Source organism: Copadichromis virginalis, linkage group LG10 (assembly GCF_057382275.1).
Source record: "Copadichromis virginalis isolate Kocher_CV1m ecotype Utaka linkage group LG10, C_Virginalis_male_GT1.1, whole genome shotgun sequence".
NCBI classification, from domain to species: Eukaryota; Metazoa; Chordata; class Actinopteri; order Cichliformes; family Cichlidae; genus Copadichromis; species Copadichromis virginalis.
The window spans coordinates 16,383,963-16,401,039 of NC_140627.1; the positions used below are offsets into that span (position 1 = coordinate 16,383,963).

General features: G+C 40.5%; 1 protein-coding gene across 2 annotated transcripts; it reads right to left on the reverse strand.

The window, feature by feature from the left end:
- Positions 1–250: 250 nt before the first annotated feature.
- Positions 251–4,669, reverse strand: angptl5 (angiopoietin-like 5). Of its 2 annotated transcripts, none has more exons than XM_085471385.1 (8): positions 4,401–4,669; positions 3,287–3,458; positions 3,079–3,170; positions 2,891–2,984; positions 1,887–1,990; positions 1,682–1,802; positions 831–1,016; positions 251–685 (listed from the first exon to the last, which is right to left on the reverse strand). In XM_085471385.1, the coding sequence occupies exons 1-8, from the start codon at positions 4,455–4,457 to the stop codon at positions 366–368; spliced, it is 1,146 nt and encodes a 381-aa protein (XP_085327511.1). In that variant the 5' UTR covers positions 4,458–4,669; the 3' UTR covers positions 251–365. The 2 variants fall into 2 exon arrangements, with proteins under 2 accessions (XP_085327511.1, XP_085327510.1); XM_085471384.1 differs by having other exon boundaries at positions 3,067–3,170.
- Positions 4,670–17,077: the final 12,408 nt, after the last annotated feature.

Consider the following 17,077-nt stretch of genomic DNA (forward strand, 5'->3'; position numbering starts at 1 on the left):
TGCGGATTATTTCTGCTGCAATAGTGACAGAAATAATCTGGTCAATACTAATAAACTGCATGTGATGTAGGTCTCAATCGGTACACTTTGCTGAGATTCACAGCACCACCTACTGGACTGGATCAGTTTAAGTTCTCCTCCCTTACCTTGGTGTGTATGTTAGCTGAACCAAGATCAGTTGAAACTGACAGGAATGCAGCAGAGTTTGCAATTAGTGTAAAAGAAGAAGAACACCATAAGTAATTGGCTGATTTTATTTTATTTTATGTTGGTCACAGTGAAAATAGTAATCCAGAAGAACTATATTCTGTTTTAATGAAGCTTTTAGTCACGCATTGAAATGATCCATTTCTTCCCATCATCTCTCAATTATTGGTTGCAATCCTCCTGATCTTCATGGTGACAGATTTGATGGTGTAGGGGACTCCGTTGTGTCTCCAGGTGTCCCACACGATGTGCGTCCTCTGCCCCTGGTTTCGCTCTGTGTCTTCGGGAGAGCCGTTGAGATTTGCCAGACCGCACTGATTGAACCACCACCCCGTGTGGTTGTGGTGAATGCTGCAGCTCTCCACCGTGCAATTGCCAATGGAGCAGAAAGGGTTGCAGCCATCATTGTCGACATCTGAGGCACTGAACGGTGCCGTGTCCTGGTTCTGTTCCTGGTTGTAGCCTCGAAACGCATCAGCTGCACCAGAGCACGCAGAAATCCATGCAGACATGCAGGAGACACAAAATAACCAAGTGGACCGGTCGCCGGTGTTTTAATTTGCACTTTAGCAATTTTTAAAAAATAACATTTGTTTTGTGAAGTTTAACTTATTAAGCCATACCTGCACTACCTGCATATCTGCCCAGGTGTATGCTGAAGAACTGCGTTTCACTGTCAAGGCGGAAGTCATCATACGATGCATAAGAGGTGACATCGTCATGGGAGACTAGAGCAATGTGAAGCTGGAATCGAGTATCCTTCTGGTTTACTATGTGAAACACCTTCCTCAAGCCCAACCAGTGTTCTCCTAAACACAAGACGAGAGATTTAGTGGTGAAGTGAAAGGTATAGTTCTCAATATGTGTAGACTGATAAAAATGAGACGGTGTGACAACTTTGAGGAAATGCTATGATACCTCACTAGGTGATGGCTAGCTAACCTTAGTATAAATACTGGGAACAGAATCAAAATGCTAGCCTGCCATCCATACACCGATAGTCCTATATATACAGCAGCAGCCTATTAAAACTTATCCTCTTCATGCTTTGCTAACGTTTCCTCTGTGCTAGTTGTTATGCTAGCACAACTTTATGTGCTGCTCAAGCAAAAACCATTGATAAAAAATGAAAGTTCCTCCTAGACTGCAGTTCCTCCAATGGCTGCTTTAGACTGGATCAACAAGAAAGTCAATTCCAAAAGTAAAATACTCTGTAACGCACACCTTTAGACTGTATTAAGCCTTAAAGTGATGGATAATTATGGTTGTTGTGGCAAATGAATTCACTCACAATGGAAACCTACGAATCACACAACCTCAGGTCCAGCAGATAGTGAACATTATGTTGGTCAGTGGTTCCCAAAACATTCTTTAGCTGATACTATAAAGTATATTTTGAGCATCTAGCTTACCACCATCTAATGTTATTTTTAACAGTTCAACCTCAAAGAGGATCTCTTTGATAATGTACAACCTGCAAGGTGTCCAAAGCCATTGACATAGCCATCCCAGGATCTTTTGAAGTCAGTTAAACCGTCACTCCTCCTCTGCATCACCGTCCATCCGCCTCCCATATAGTCCATCTCACAGAAAACCTGCAGGACAAGCTTTGCTTTGAGTGTCGGCCATAGAGTGAATAAATCACTGAAGGAGTGAATGAATGAATTATATACATGTACCTCAAATGAAGAGTCAGTGTTCTCTGGGTGGACTATGTAAATGCCACTGGGGATCTTGGGGACGACTGACACGAGGTTGTCCTTGATGTCGCTGCAGTCTCGTCCTAATCAATGCAACAAACACTCTGTTTGGTCACCAGGAGAGTAATTTAATCAAATTTATGGTGAAGCAACTTTTTTGATTTATAGCCACTAATGACTTGAAGGACTGTGCACTTCATGTAATAATTAGTCACTGAGCTTAATATAAATGGCATCAATTTATTCTCTGCCTTCGCCGCACAATCATTATATATTTGTCAGAGCTGTTTTTCTCTCTGTTTTTCTCCGTCAGAGCTGTTTAGTTACTCAAATGAGGCACAAACTATTGAGTTATGATAGACTGTACAAGTTAGTGGTGCAGTTCAGCATCTAGTGGAAAATATGTACCTCCAAATTTGCAGATTTTGAAGATTTCTGATGTACTAAAGGTTTAAATACCTTCTGGTGTGGCTTTGTGGGTCAGAAAAAAAAAACTTTTACGAACCTCAGATTTTGAAAAAATGCTGTTCTGTTGATTCTATTTAAACCTTTTTCTAAAACTGATATACTGGTGATTTCATTTTTAAATAATGGACAAAATTATGCACCAGGTTTAAAGATATCCTCAAAGGGAGGCCATAGTGTTTATATCCACATTATCTTTTATTTATATGCTGTTATAAACATAGATCACATTAAACTCAGCTCTTGGCTCTATATGATGTTTAAACAGGGGATGTCATTAATATGGTGATCTCTGGATTGAACCTACTGTTTAAACCTTATGTTTGTAAGGGGTAGCCTATTAGAAGAAAAACAGGAAGGGGAAGGAACTTCAGTAGCTTCTTAAATAATGATTCACAACTTAAATCACCAAAGGTACAGTACTTTTCATAATTCACCATGTCACTGGGTGTTACTAGTTAGCGTTTATGTCTTTCAAGCTCTATAATCACAATCGTATGTGTTTGTGTGTGTGTTACCATGAGATTGTACAGGTTTCATGGAGTACATCTCAGTGTTGCTTCTCTGAACTTCCAAGCTGAGCGTTTGCACTTTGGTCATCAACTCTGTGACCTGGAAATATGACATCACTGTAAATACATTCAGCCAGTCTGACGATCACAAACACTTAACAGATGTTTAACAGATGTTTAACCTGACTGCTTACGATGTCCAGAGCTCTCTGTTGCGCCTCCATCACATCCCTCATCAGTTTTCTGTTGCTGCGTCCAAACGCAAGCAAAGACTGCTGCAGCTGACCTGAACACACACACACACACACACACACACACACACACACACACACACACACACACTGAACAACACATGAAGGTAATGGGGCTAACAACAGCACAACAAATCAGAAAAGGCTTTACCACAAATGGATTGTTTCTCATCTCGCAGGAGTTTGACAGTGATGTCACACGGGATGGTGCATGAGTCCTGACCTTTGACTTCACCAAGAGGTCTCTGATCTTTGACAGGAACATCAGCGAAATCTCGATTGTCTAATTCCGATTGGTTTATATTACCTCTGTTCTCTTTGTCCTGGAAATCAGGAGAAAAGGACAATGAGAGAGTTCAATCTATAAGTCAGCACTTATGTGTAACTAGCCTGGAAAGTATGACTCCTGTGGCTCATTAGAGACTGAATAATGTCAGCGTTGTGTTTGTTTTCTGCCTTTTATATATCACATGGTTTCTTATTTCAAATGTACTACAGAAAATGTAGTTTGTAGTCTACTTCCTGACTCAAGTCCCCTGAGTCAGGAAGTAGACACTCTGTTAGTGTTTTAACCTGATTAGCTGTTGTGTTTTAACTTCTCCACCACCACAAGGAAAAAAAGACTTTCATCGTGGGATCAGCAGTGCTGTAGGTCAAATATCGCACTTGGCTGAGAGTAACTCCAATAAACCGAAAAAAGATTTGTAACCGACAGTAAAATATGGCTTTTGAGGTATTTCACTTTATCGTTCCACTACAGCACATTTTGGATGGAAATTGTGCACAGTCCTTTGAAACCAAGTAGGTTTCACGTGACTGAACCTACTTGGAAAGATTGCTCAGCTCTAATAAGGAGTTAAACTCCACCTAAGAAAACGTTTTGGAAACGTGCTGCTTACACATTATTGCATCAGCAAAATAAATTTAAAAATCTACTTACAATATGTGGATATATATGCATAACAGATACTTTTACCTGTATATTTTGTTAAAAAATACTTATTTTCTTTCATTTAAAACACAAACTCATAACATGATCATTTTAAAGATGATATAACTAATTTAAAAAAACAAGAATTTGTGGCTAACCTCTAAATCTCTGTGATTATATGGGCATTTCTTGAAGCACTTTAACACCTTTAAATGAGCTCCCTCACAAGTCATAATTTATAGCTTCCTGCTGTAACTCCTGATGGAGGAGTGATATTGATCAATAAGACAGATGACAAGTTAAAAACATTCATAGCATGCAGTGCGGTACATACTGCGTAGGAAAGAAGCGAAGGCAAAAGCAGCAGGAGGACAGCTGCTGTCCACATCATCTCAGTCTTTTCTGACTGTGATTATTTCCACCAGGAGCTGAAGGAGCTGAATTCGGTCCGCCAGCAGACACGCCTTCATATGTTCTTATTTTTCCACAAATTCTTTCCTTTTCTAATCGTCTTCTCTGCTCATCTACGAAGTATTTCTGCATCTTCCTTTCATTTTTTAAACTACTTTTTTTTCTCTACACTTCCTGTCCAACTGCTCTTTCTCCACCTCCATCAGTCACTCCTACTTTCTCTTGTTACATTCCCATGACAGCATACCCTTTAAAAGAGGAGGTCACATTTGTTGATAAAACTCTGGCAAGTAGCTGAATCTGCTGATTCAGAGCCATTACCTTCCCCCTCAGTGTGTCTATTACTGAGCATTGTTGTTTTACAGGTTATATCCTGCCATCAGCATGAGAAACAGATGTGGAAAAGGGAAATGGGCAGCTTGTTTTAATGTAGGAACCTTCTCCCTCTGCTTGTGTCTCTGCGTGGGAGCTACAGCTGAAGGTAGGGAGGAGTGAAGGCAGGGTGTCTTTGCTGCTCGTATTTCCCCCCAGTTACTCTGTTTGAAAACAGTCTCACCCTCCTTGACAGTCAGAACAATTACTTCAGTTAACTTGGCACTGAAGCAGTAAAGAAAGCGTTCCACTCAGACTCCAGCCTGTCATTTCCCTGGAAAACTGTCCTGCAACTGCCAAACTGAAGATTTGCTGCTGTTCTTAACCTGTGTGAGTTTACAGCCATGGTCAGTGACAGGAATGTGAAAAAGCCACATGCTGCAGCCTCTGGGCCCCCACATCTGTCCCACGTTACATGCTCTTGTAAAACAGTCTGTACAAGTAAATGAGAGCTGAGATAATGAGTATATTTAGACATGACTGCGTGATTAATCAAGCAATTAATCAAACATACGGTACATTAAAATCTGTTTGTGTTACCAGGGAGGATTGATACTCTCCTATTCCAGCACAGTAAATGTGACAGAGCTGGGAGAGAGTTAGCCTAACATAAAAGAGTAAGTACGGATCTGGCCTGGGTAAAGCCTGAATATTAGCCATCCATCCATTCTCTTCTGCACATCCTTATCAGGGTCGTAATTGGGCTGGAGCCCATTCCAGCTCCTGAATATTATAAGTTGGCCAATTCTATCATTTAAAAATTCTCTGGTAAGCTGTGGTAAGCCTTGGTGTTCACCTGGACAAGCTGGAGGAAGTGGCCGGGGAGAGGGAGGGGCTAGGCTTCTCTGCGTAGGCTGCCCCCATGACCAGGACCCAGATAAGCGGAACAAGATGGATGGATGGATGGATGGATGGATGGATGGATGGTAAGCTGGGGTGTTTAAGCATGCTCTGTTGGTACTAAAGAAAATATCACCACCAGCACCAACCTGAATGGTTGATACAAGGTCAGCTGGAACTAAGCTTTCAGGCTATTTTTTGCAAATTTTTTTTACTGCAAACACCTGAGAGTGGTGAAGGCTGCCTACTGTCAGAGAGTCCACTGGATACCCGCATCCATCCTCTTGGAGGCTATCCACCCCCAACACGTACTGCTCACACTTTCAACCTCAGACCGGAGGTACAGAAGTGTGAAATGGAGGATCTCCAGACTGAAGAACTCTTTCTTCCCTGCTGCCATTAGACTCAAACACTTGACAGGAGTTCATAACCTACTGCATTTCATACATGCTGATTTATAGTTATGAGATTTTTTATTGTCTTTAAATTATTATCTATTCCATCCATCCATTCGCTTCCGTTTGTCCTTTTCAGGGTTGCGGGGGGCGCTGGAGCTTATCCCAGCTGTCAGGGCGAGAGGCAGGGTACACCCTGGACAGGTCGCCAGTCTGTCACAGGGCTAACAGACAGGGACAACCATTCACACTCACATTCACATCTATGGGCAATTTGGATTAATCAATTAACCTATCCCCACCAACTGCATGTCTTTTGGATGGTGGGAGGAAGCAGAGTACCCGTAGGGAAACCGCACAAACACGGGGAGAACATGCAAACTCCAGAAAGACCCCGGCCTGAGTGCTAACCACCATGCTGCCCATTATTATCTATTTTACATGTGAATTTATTTCTGTTTGGCATCTATTGTGGACAGCAAAGGAAGAATTTTATATTACAGGAGAATATGTTTCTTTACTGTGCTTATGACAATAAAACATAGTTGGGATGTCACAGCAGAAATCAAGACTCATCAGAGCAGTCAATGTTTTCCATTCTTCTACTGTCCAATTCTGGTGAGCAAATTGTAACTGTAGAAAACCCCTGTGATTTGTGTATATAGACTGTTCCACGGACCCCCTCTAACCACTGCTAAGATGGTACATTCCTCCCATCCTTTGTTTGTGTTTGCGCTGGTTCACCGTGATAGCGCTGGTGGAGCTGGGCTGTTGTGCTGAACATGTGTCGTGCGTGTGCGTGAATGATAAGTAAGTGCCTTGTATTTGTTTGTTCTATGATTGTAACTTATCATACACTTGCCTATGTACATTGTGTGATGCCTTTATAGAGTTTTCCAGCGGTTTGTGTAGCCACGAGACACTGTATATTCACGCTGATTTGACCAAAATGGCGCTACCCTTGTGAACTGAGCTGCCCAAAGTAAAGATGGAGTCTATCCCTGTGCAGCAGCACATTTGTGTCCACCAGGGGGTGGTGTTTAGTCATTTCTGTTCAACCCTTTCTGTATTATTTAGACCAGCTTGGTTGACTTTAATTGTTTGCTAATTGTAATTTCTGTTATTTTACAGAACCACACACACATATACATATACTCACACGAATTCACTTCTGGAGATGTTTGGATTAAAGGAACCCTAATTCTCATTGCTGTGGACCCTCTCTTTCATCATATAAGTCACCTGTGCCTTCTGACCGAGGATAGGAAAATCCTGCTGTAATTTGCCAGTTTATTAAGCACACACATGTCCAGTTCAGTAACCTCAGTTTCTGTTTTTTGCTGACAGGAGTGGCTCTGGTGTGGTCTTCTCCTGCTGTCGCCCATCTGCTTGAAGATTCAAAGTGTTGTACATTCAGAGATGTTCTTCTGCATACATTGGTTGTGATGGATGAGGTGCTGCAACTGAGACCCGCCGTTTGTCTTTTCTGGTCGGCGAGTGGAGAATCGCACAGGCTGGTCTGCAAAGAGAGCTTTAGGATGCTTCCTCCCACTGTCCACTGCATCGTCCATCCACAGGGTTTGCAGGGCTGGCTCAACCCATGGCTGCCACACCACTAAGATGTTTTCAGAAATATGCAAGAATGCAACAATCATGTTTTACAGTCCTGTGGTCTCAGCCTCAGATACTTATTAAATCACACAAAGCTCATGTAGAAACAAACAAATGAGCAAAATATGTTCTCCTTAATTTCTGTCAACCACACGTTTCCAGCTATCATGGTTGCTAGGCAACCTGGGCAGCGCGACGGAGGCTAGACCGTCCCATTTCACAAGCCTCGCACTTCCGGCCTTAGCGGTCTTTGAGTACGCGGCCCTTGAGGACCATTGAAGCTGCGTACTTTAAGGCCGCAGACCCTGAATTGGGATACAGCCATAAAAACCATGAAAAAATATTGCCGTAATATGAAGCGATAGACTTTTTCATATCGTCATCCATATGTGTCGTTATATCGAACAGCCCTATTTTGAACTCTCCTCGTCCTTTGAGTGCGCAGTCGCCTTTGTTATATAGCAAGGTATTTAAAATGAATAAATAAATATCCCGTTCATTTCAATGCGCATGATCTGAGCATGCGCGGAATGACACGGAGCTATTCTTTGATCCTTTGATCTTCTCAAACGGGAGACTGTGACGTGACGGTCCACCGCACGTCACAGTCTCCCGTGATGGTTGACGTCATCATCTCTGCCACATGAGTCTATAAATAGAGGTGCTTTAACACAGTTTACCTTGATGCGTCTTCAGTAACAGCCAGTTGTTTTTGCAAAGCAGCAGTCTTTGACAAAGGTAATACCTTTACATTTAAATAATTCAGGGAACATTCTTTTTCTTTTGACACTTGTCCCTGCAGCAGTTCCAAAGTGAGTCAATGGAGAGAATAGCTCGGCGTTTAGAGTTGCTCATAGAGCAAAATAGAATGATTAATGCCAGGATCGGCAACATTGAATGGGATTTGAGTGTACTAAAGGAACAGAATGCGATTGTTAGACGTGAGAAAGTACCACAGAGTGCTCTTGCCAACCTCGCAAATAACCTAGGTATAGGTATAGGTCTAGGTCTTGCCATAACGGGCGGTATTTTCGGTGCAGTTTGCCTGTCCACCTTGACTGGTTAATTATGACATAATAACTATACTGTGCTCTCATTTATGTTCAGTTTTATTTTGCCCTCACCTCCCAACCAGTCATGACAGAAGACTGTCCCACACTGAGCCTGGTTCTGTCACAGGTTTCTTCCTGTTAAAAGGGAGTTTTCCCTGTCCACCGTTGCTCACAGGGAATCACTTGATTGTTGGGATTGAATTTTTGGATTGAATTTAATTGCTTTAAACTGAAAATCAAAAATTCAAGTGAGGGGTTGACCAGGGCTCGTGAGGTGGGTTGGGTTTTTTTAATTTGTAATTTGATAATTAAAATAAAGAAAATTATATTTAAAAATATATATTAATTGCTCTGTGTGTTTACTTCAATGAAGACGTGTATTTTTTGTGATAGAAAAATATAAATTGTCCAAAATATTTGAGAGTTTTTAAATTAGCACTGCATGAGTTTAACTGTGGCACAGACAGCTGTCAATCCTGGTGAGTGAGAGTTCAACCTCCAAACTGAACCCAGTGTGTTACTCGCAGAATCACAGATTTACTCACATTTACTGATTGTTCTGTAGGGTCTTTACAATTTTCAGCCCCTTCAGGTGACTGTTGCAATATGCAAGCAGGAGATGGTGGATGCTATATTACTACTAGTACAATACTTTTAACTCTGTAGCAGACAACAGTTTGATAAAATGCTATGAAAAAAAAGAAACCAAAAGATTAGATTCTATAAGTTTCAAAAAGATTTAATTTATATATTTTATGTGCAAATTCCCTGCTGACTCGGCCTCAGGATGTCTAGAGGCAAGAACCAAGCGCACCCAAATGAGCGCACCAGTGATCATGTGCGCATCACGCAGAGGGAGAGTGAGGGACGAAAAGCAGCAGCAGAGCATGGCAGTAGTATGGAAGAAATAAATTCAATGTCTAAAAATACTTGAATTCTGATGATACTATATTTCTTCCATACAGTTGCATCGCAGTTTGTGTGATTCCGTGTGCGTTAATGAGACTGTAAGTGTTATTACCTTTGACAGGTTAACTGGTATGATAATAGTTATAGTTGTTTGTGTATGTTTAAGCTAAAGTTATGCCTCAGTACACTGCTACCACGTTAGTAGGTTTATTTAATTATTTAATTAACTAGCACTAAGTTAATACCAGTGGCCAGAATCTCCCCCAATGATTATATCCCGCGGTTAAAGGATTTTTCTGTTGTTTATTGTTTAGTTTAGCTGTTGTTAGCTTGCCACATGCTTGCCTTAGTACTAGCAACTGGGAAGATATGTGCTATTTAGCCAACTTCTGGTCTTACGGCGACCCCTTGTGGACATTGTAAAATATTGCTGTGTCTGAGTAAATGATGTGTTCTGATTGTTGCTTAGTTATCTTTGACCCTGCTAATTATAGTATTACCTGTTTCTGTTTCCAGACAACCATGCTTATAGTCACCGATACTGCACCTGCCACAATTATAAGTGCATATCTTCTGTGAAGCTTCATTAAAGACGGTGAACTAAACTCCTGGACTGCTGCAGTCTTTCTGACCGAAGACTTAGGCCAGACTTGTAGACCCAGCACTTCCAGTATATATATATTCTACATTTTATATAATAAAGTAAATGTACGAATGACCGGCAATAATTCAGTCACTGAAATTACAATTGTCTAGATACGATTGTCTCTGATGAGCCTGAGGTACAAAGCATCGAAGCGACTACAACCATTATCATCTGCCGGGTGACAGTCATAGCACAGAGATGAAGCACTTTTGAAATATGGGGAAAGCCAAACATTGCGCTTCCTCCACTTCCGTAACATTAATTCATTAATGTTGAATTCTCTCGCAGCTGTTCTATTCCCATATTTTTGCAGTATATTAATAACTAACCTTGTATTGTGGATGAATAATCTCAGTTGTTCTCCTGACTGAAGTTTAGCCCGTGTACAGCATCCTGCTATGCGATTGCATTTGTCCCTGACCACAGGAATCCAAACCAACTTTTTTTCCACTCGATAAATGTTAACCTCACGTTAACATTTATCGAGTGGAAAAAAAGTTGGCGTTTATCCTCCAGCTTCAATTGAGAAAATTAAAGGATTTTAAGTGTGCCTTATAGTGTGGAAAATATGTTATACAGAAGAAAAGAATATATCGCGATATATATCGTTACCGCACATGCTTCAAATTATATCGCAATAATTTAGGCCATATCGCCCAGCCCTATTTATAAGTTACACTTGCAGCTTATCACACATTTGATTTCCATGTGTGACAACTGCAAGTGTCCAGAGTGAGGACAGACTGAGGGACCCACTGCTGCACATCATCTGTGAGGCTTTGCACCCCTGATGATCCACCAGGACAAACTCAGCAGTGTGTGAGGAAGAGGAGGAAGAGCCAGCAGCAGCTGACAGATGGAGAGAATAGACAGACTGTTCCCTGTTTGTGAAGGACTGCTAGAAAAGTTTAAAATAACTAATTGTCTGTTCTGAATCAGTCTTATTAGGTAATGTTCAAATCATTTTATCATTCCAATGTTTTCAGTGTGGGAGAAAGTACTCAGAGTACTCAGGGCCTTCAAGTTACACACTATGAAAGGCAGCAACAAGTGTAATATTCAGAAACCTAAAGTATGTATCAGCAGCAGAATGGACCTAAAAATAAATGTTTGTTTCAGTTCTATGAAGCTTTGAGTATTTTGGATTAGTTGCACTGCTGTGTTTGTTGCATCATATTGCTGTAATTGTTTATATGCTTTATATATTCAGAGGTAAGTTGATCTATAGTGTTACATAAGGATGTTATGTGTTTGTATACTTTCTTCCCAGTTTGACCCATTTAGCAGAAGTCAGCCTGTTTAAGGCTCTGATATCTATTCTGTATGACTTAATGCAGTTATGACATGGTCTGATTTTCTCACCCAATAAAGGATTATTTAATATATCAGTCTACTCTTCATTCTATCAGACACAGTTATCACAGCTTGTACATTTTCTTTTTATACATATATGTAAGCATTGAGCCAAATTTAGTAATGCCAACATATTAAACGAACAATATTTGTCTCTTATATATAATACATCTATATATACACTGTCAAAGATACTTGTCTTTGAGTTAGGGCTGGGCGATATGACCCAAAATTCATATCTCGATATTTTTTAGCTGGATGGCGATATAAGATATATATCTCAATTTTTTTTTTTTAAAGCCATAAGTTAAGAACAAAAAGAGAGTTCTTAGTCACACTGTGTCCCAGATGTCACACGGGCACTTTTATTTACATACAGCGTAGATGTACATGAAAAAATTACTCAAAAATAAATTATCAGCATTTATTAAATAATCATGGTCCATAAATAAAAGAAAACTATGTTCTTTTTGTGCATAACAAAAAGCTCACAATTGTGCAGTCAAAATGTAAACTAACAGACGCTGAGCATAATAACAAAGAGACAGATTTGTAGCATCCCCGGTTGAAAAGATGGTCTCTCAAACTGATGGTTCACAATCCTTTTATTAAACAGCCGTGTATGTGAACACACCGTAAGAGCTACAACATACAGAATAAAAGACTATTAGTAAATCAAACAGTGTGTTACCTTTAACCTTTTGACTTATTCATTAATCACAAATTAATTCTCCTTACCTTACATAACAAATAACACTAAAACTTGTAAATTATTGCATATAACAGGGAAATCGTTGCATCGCTGCCTAAACATGACGAGGTACGTTAGCGCCCTCTAGTGGGTGAAAACTTAGCCTTTATGCTTAGTAGCGGTCAGCAGCTATATGCTCCGTAAAACAACAAAATACATATCTACAGGACAAACTTTGTTACAAACCTTGTTCCCTCATCAACCAGGTGCTAAGAAACTGCTTTCGACTCAGTGTTGCACCTTAATAGCCGTTCTTTTTCCCATTCCCGTCCATTAACCATAGAGCACACCTTCTCTCTGTGCATTAAAACTCGCGCTTCTGCCATATGGTTTACGCCACTTGATTTACGGCACCTTGTCGCTCTGTGACTTTCAAAATAAAAGCATTCACTCCAACAATATAATAGCCACTCATAAGTTTACAAAACACTTTACCAAATATTAATGAGGTCATTTACAAGATTTCACAGCTGCACCACGTCTCTGAACAGGTGCCATTTGTGGTCCTTATACACCCACAGTATGGTAATATTACGTTGAAGCACAGTATGTATCACTCCGCGAGGCTCCTCCTCGGTAGCCGTAATCATCCGACAATCCATCAAGCGGTGCAGCTCCGTAGCTTAGCAAAGTCATATTAAAACATTTTTTGACAGATTGCTGAGAGCTGTGTACCACATAAAATCGGTTCGCGGTCAGTAAGCACAACCAGAATCCATACATAGGGCGCACTGTCGAGTTTTGAGAAAATGAAAGGATTTTAGGCCGTGCAGCCCGGTTAGAGCGGTTAGCTCGCTAACACGTTGACGCCGTCCAGCCCCACGCACGGGGCGATCCGCGGTAACTCGCTAACGGAGATTTTCCGCTTTCATCTTGTCATTGCCTGCAGATGAAGCTATGGCGGAGGGGCAGTTGTGTTCAGTGAAGGAGAGGCGAGGCCGAGTAACGCAGCGTAGAGACAAAAGTGGACGAAAGAGAGGCAAACCTGCGCTCCACAAGTATAATTATAACGTAACATAGACTATATCGATATAAACGATATTGTCACATCTTATATCTCGCATGAAAATATATCGATATTTTAAAAAAAACCTCGATATATCGCCCAGCCCTAATTCCAGCCATGTGTTGCAGCCCTAAACCTAACCTTATCCCTAACTATAACCTTATTCCTAACCTTTACTAGCAGTTAAATGACGTAAAATAGTGTTTTCCAAAGCGATTTTTAGAAAATGAAAGAACATGCGTAGATTGAGTCCAAATGGTTCTCACGTGCTCTCCTTTTTCCGATGCCTAATTTAGGAACTTGTTGGGTACCCGAAAGCATAAAATGTTGACAATTTGTCACCTAGCGAAAATTATTACGCTTTGGGAGTGAGAACGTGTCTGACCACTACCGGCACACTTTTGCGTCGGAGGTTTTCGGAATGCTTTTATTTTGGTATTTCCGCTGATCCGTGCAATAAATTTGCATGTTAGCCTAAACATTTAGATTTAACATTTAACATTTAACATTTAGCATTTAGATTTAACATTTAGATTTAGATTTAAGTATAATATTTAGATTTAACATTTAACATTTAGATTTAAATATAATATTTAGATTTAACATTTAGATTGAATATTTAACATTTAGATTTAACATTTAAAATTCTGTTTTAAATATGAAAAGTTACAAATATTTTACTAAATGTTGTAAAAAATGACTTGTTTTGAGCTAAATGTGGAAAAGTGTTGCCGTTAATTTTAGCATGTTTCACTTTACAAACGGCGCCCCATATCATAACAGCCAAAATGTAAACATGCACTCTGTGGCTTTACTGGTTTGTGTGGCCAGACTGACTGATTATCTGGCTTGTTGCCTTTGAAAGGCCAACCAGCTGTAGCATGATATTTATCCGACATGAGATGTATGAGAATAATAATTGTGTTTAACAAGCTCCAGAGGGAAATAGCTACCCTGGCTGTGTCTGTAACAAAATCCACCTAAAACCAACTGTTTTACCTCCTTTGTTCCAGCGCACGACTTCCCATAAAACGCAGCTGTTTAACATTCTGGAGGTGAACCAGCGACAAAATGTGTTTCCCAGAATATTCCCTAAATAATCAAAAATAAACCAACAGCTGTCACCACATAGGTTTTATATTGCTTTCGTTTCACACTTTTTTTTTTATTCTGGTTTCAATCTTAACCATTTTTAACGTTTTTGAATACTCTCCAAAGCCAAGTCCTGTCTTTCCAAACCAGTTTGTGTCTCTGAGAGCAATTCTTTACCCGCTTTGTTTGTGGCGTGAATAGGCACCTGATAAGTTGCCTGTGCGTGACCGCTGTAGTCATGCCCGCTGATTTGGCAGAGAAACGCTGCGGATTAAAAACCGCATCTGGAGATGATTTGATCTGAGACAGCAATCAAAAGACTGGAGAAACGATCCTCGAATCTTCGCTCCTCCTTTTGTACATTCCGTCTAGTAATGAGACGTGAAACCCAACGCGCTGCACGTTTCAGGTGTCAAGGTGAGACACTGCCATCTAATGCGTAGTGCTGTGTATTACATTGCATTTATGGTAAGGTCCACTGATCTGAATGTTTTAAGCATCCTGCTTTGAAACCTCAGACACATAAAACAATCGAAAACATCTTAATGTATGAATTAAAAAAATAATCAGACACTGGACTGAAAACAATCCTGTAACTTTATTCTTGCTTAGAACAGTTCATGAATTTGATTTTATGAAAATTCAATATGAGTGACAGTGATGTCCTAAGCCTGACATTTAAAACATTTAAAAACAGTCTGTGCAGTGCTGTGAAAAAGTAAGAACACAATCTTTAGCAGCAATACCTTGAGGCTTTCGGTGTGACAGTCTCTCACATTGCTTGGAGGGAATTTTCATCCATTATTTGCTTCTGTTCATTGAGGTTTGCAGATATTTGTATATGCACAGCTGTCTTAAAGTCCTACCACAGCATTTTAATGAAAATGAGGTCTGGACTTTGCAGCAGCACTTTGATTATTTTCTTTTTCAGCCATTTGCTGCTGTACTTGGGATTATTGTCCTGTTTTCTGACCTAATTTAGCTGTCAAAAAGATGGCTTCACGTGATCTATAGAGCTCATGATTGACTCAATGAGGTGTCCAGGTGCTGCGGCATCACCCTTCCACCACCACGCTTGACCTTTAATATGAAGTGTTTGTGCTAATGTGCAAATATCTCTATTTTAGGCTAATTTGTACAAAGGACGTCTTATTGTTTGTTCAGATCCAGCTTTGTAAAACCTAAGCTGTGCTACCATACTCTTTTAAACAGAAGACGATTTTTCCTTGCAAACCCTCGAAAAAGTCATGCTTGTTCAGCCTTTTTCAGTCATACCTTCATGAACTTTAACATTTAACCTACTAACTGAGGTCTGTAGAGTGTGAGATGTAGCTCTAGGGGTTTTTTACCCTTCCTCTGAGCCTTTCACTGTCTGACCTTGGAGTGAATTTGCTGGGGCGTCCACTCCTGGGAAGATAGCAGCGTAGTGTTAAAACATACCTGAATGGTCCAGACCAGCAAACTGTCAAAAACATCTGCTTTTTTTAGAGTTGCCCGCACTTACTGGTTATCAGTGAATCAAGTGCATTTAATTCGCCTGGCTAATACTTACACTTCTTACACTTTTATTTCACATGGAAGCAGTGCAGGTCACTCAGTTTAGCCAGCAAAGTGGGACTCGCAGATATTTGAGCCTGTGAGTGTCTGTGAGAGGGCAGAGTGTCTGAAAAGTGTCTGCTGACCTTTTCTTCACCTTCAGCTTATGCAACTTGCCCATGTATACAGACAGGAGGCCGTCACAGCACTTTAGTGCTCACAGTGGTAAACGTATGTGTTACACCATGCTGCTATCTTTGTACTTCACTGGTAAAATAATGGGCCTCAAATTGTATACACTTCTCTAAAGTAATGACTAAACGGGGGGGGGGGGGGGGACACACAATATATAAGCCAAACTATATATTTTGATAATATATAACTTTACACAGCCTAATAACTCCATCAGTGTTTTAATCAGACTGGATTGAAGGTAAACAAACTGGTTTCTAAAAGGTGATCGATGCAGAAAAAACCTAAAACATCTCCAGTGCTTGACTGTAAAACATTATGAAGTAAATAAAAATGTGCTTACAGAAACAATCAGAATGGAAAAATACTTTATTTGTTTTAACTTTTTTTTTTTTTTTTTAAAGCTCAATCAGGTAATTGGCCTACATTTTTCATGAGTTCAAACGAACTTTTTCACTATTTTAAAATTAAAAAGTCAAGCATTTATTCAGATCAATAAGTCGTCAAGTCAAAGTTTATTAGCTAATATAAGACTCGGGCGCCCCCCGTGTGAGCTGCTGCCTTTGGTGGGTTATACTGAACTGAATTAGTGGACGCACTGCAGTCCAGAAAGACATTTTTCTTGAATTCAATCTGTTGGCCAGCTGAGCTCTGAGCTCACTGTAGCGCGTGTTTTCCACTAGAGGCAGGCGCTGTGTCCTGCGTGCCTGCACGGGACAAACAGGCTCCGGCTGGCTTGGCCTCATCAGGGGCGGATGTTTTCTCAGTACAACTTCCCAATTTCCCCACCCAACCCCCAAACCAGACGAGACCCAGGCCCGGACTCAAGAAGTGATCCCCCACCC

Coding starts and splice junctions, on each gene's coding strand:
- angptl5 (XM_085471384.1), bottom strand. CDS start 4,457: ATGATGTGGACAGCAGCTGTCCTCCTGCTGCTTTTGCCTTCGCTTCTT. Junction 3,459..4,400: donor CTTCGCTTCTTTCCTACGCA/GTATGTACCGCA, acceptor CCTGATTTCCAG/GACAAAGAGAACAGAGGTAA. Junction 3,171..3,286: donor TGAGAAACAATCCATTTGTG/GTAAAGCCTTTT, acceptor GTGTGTGTTCAG/GTCAGCTGCAGCAGTCTTTG.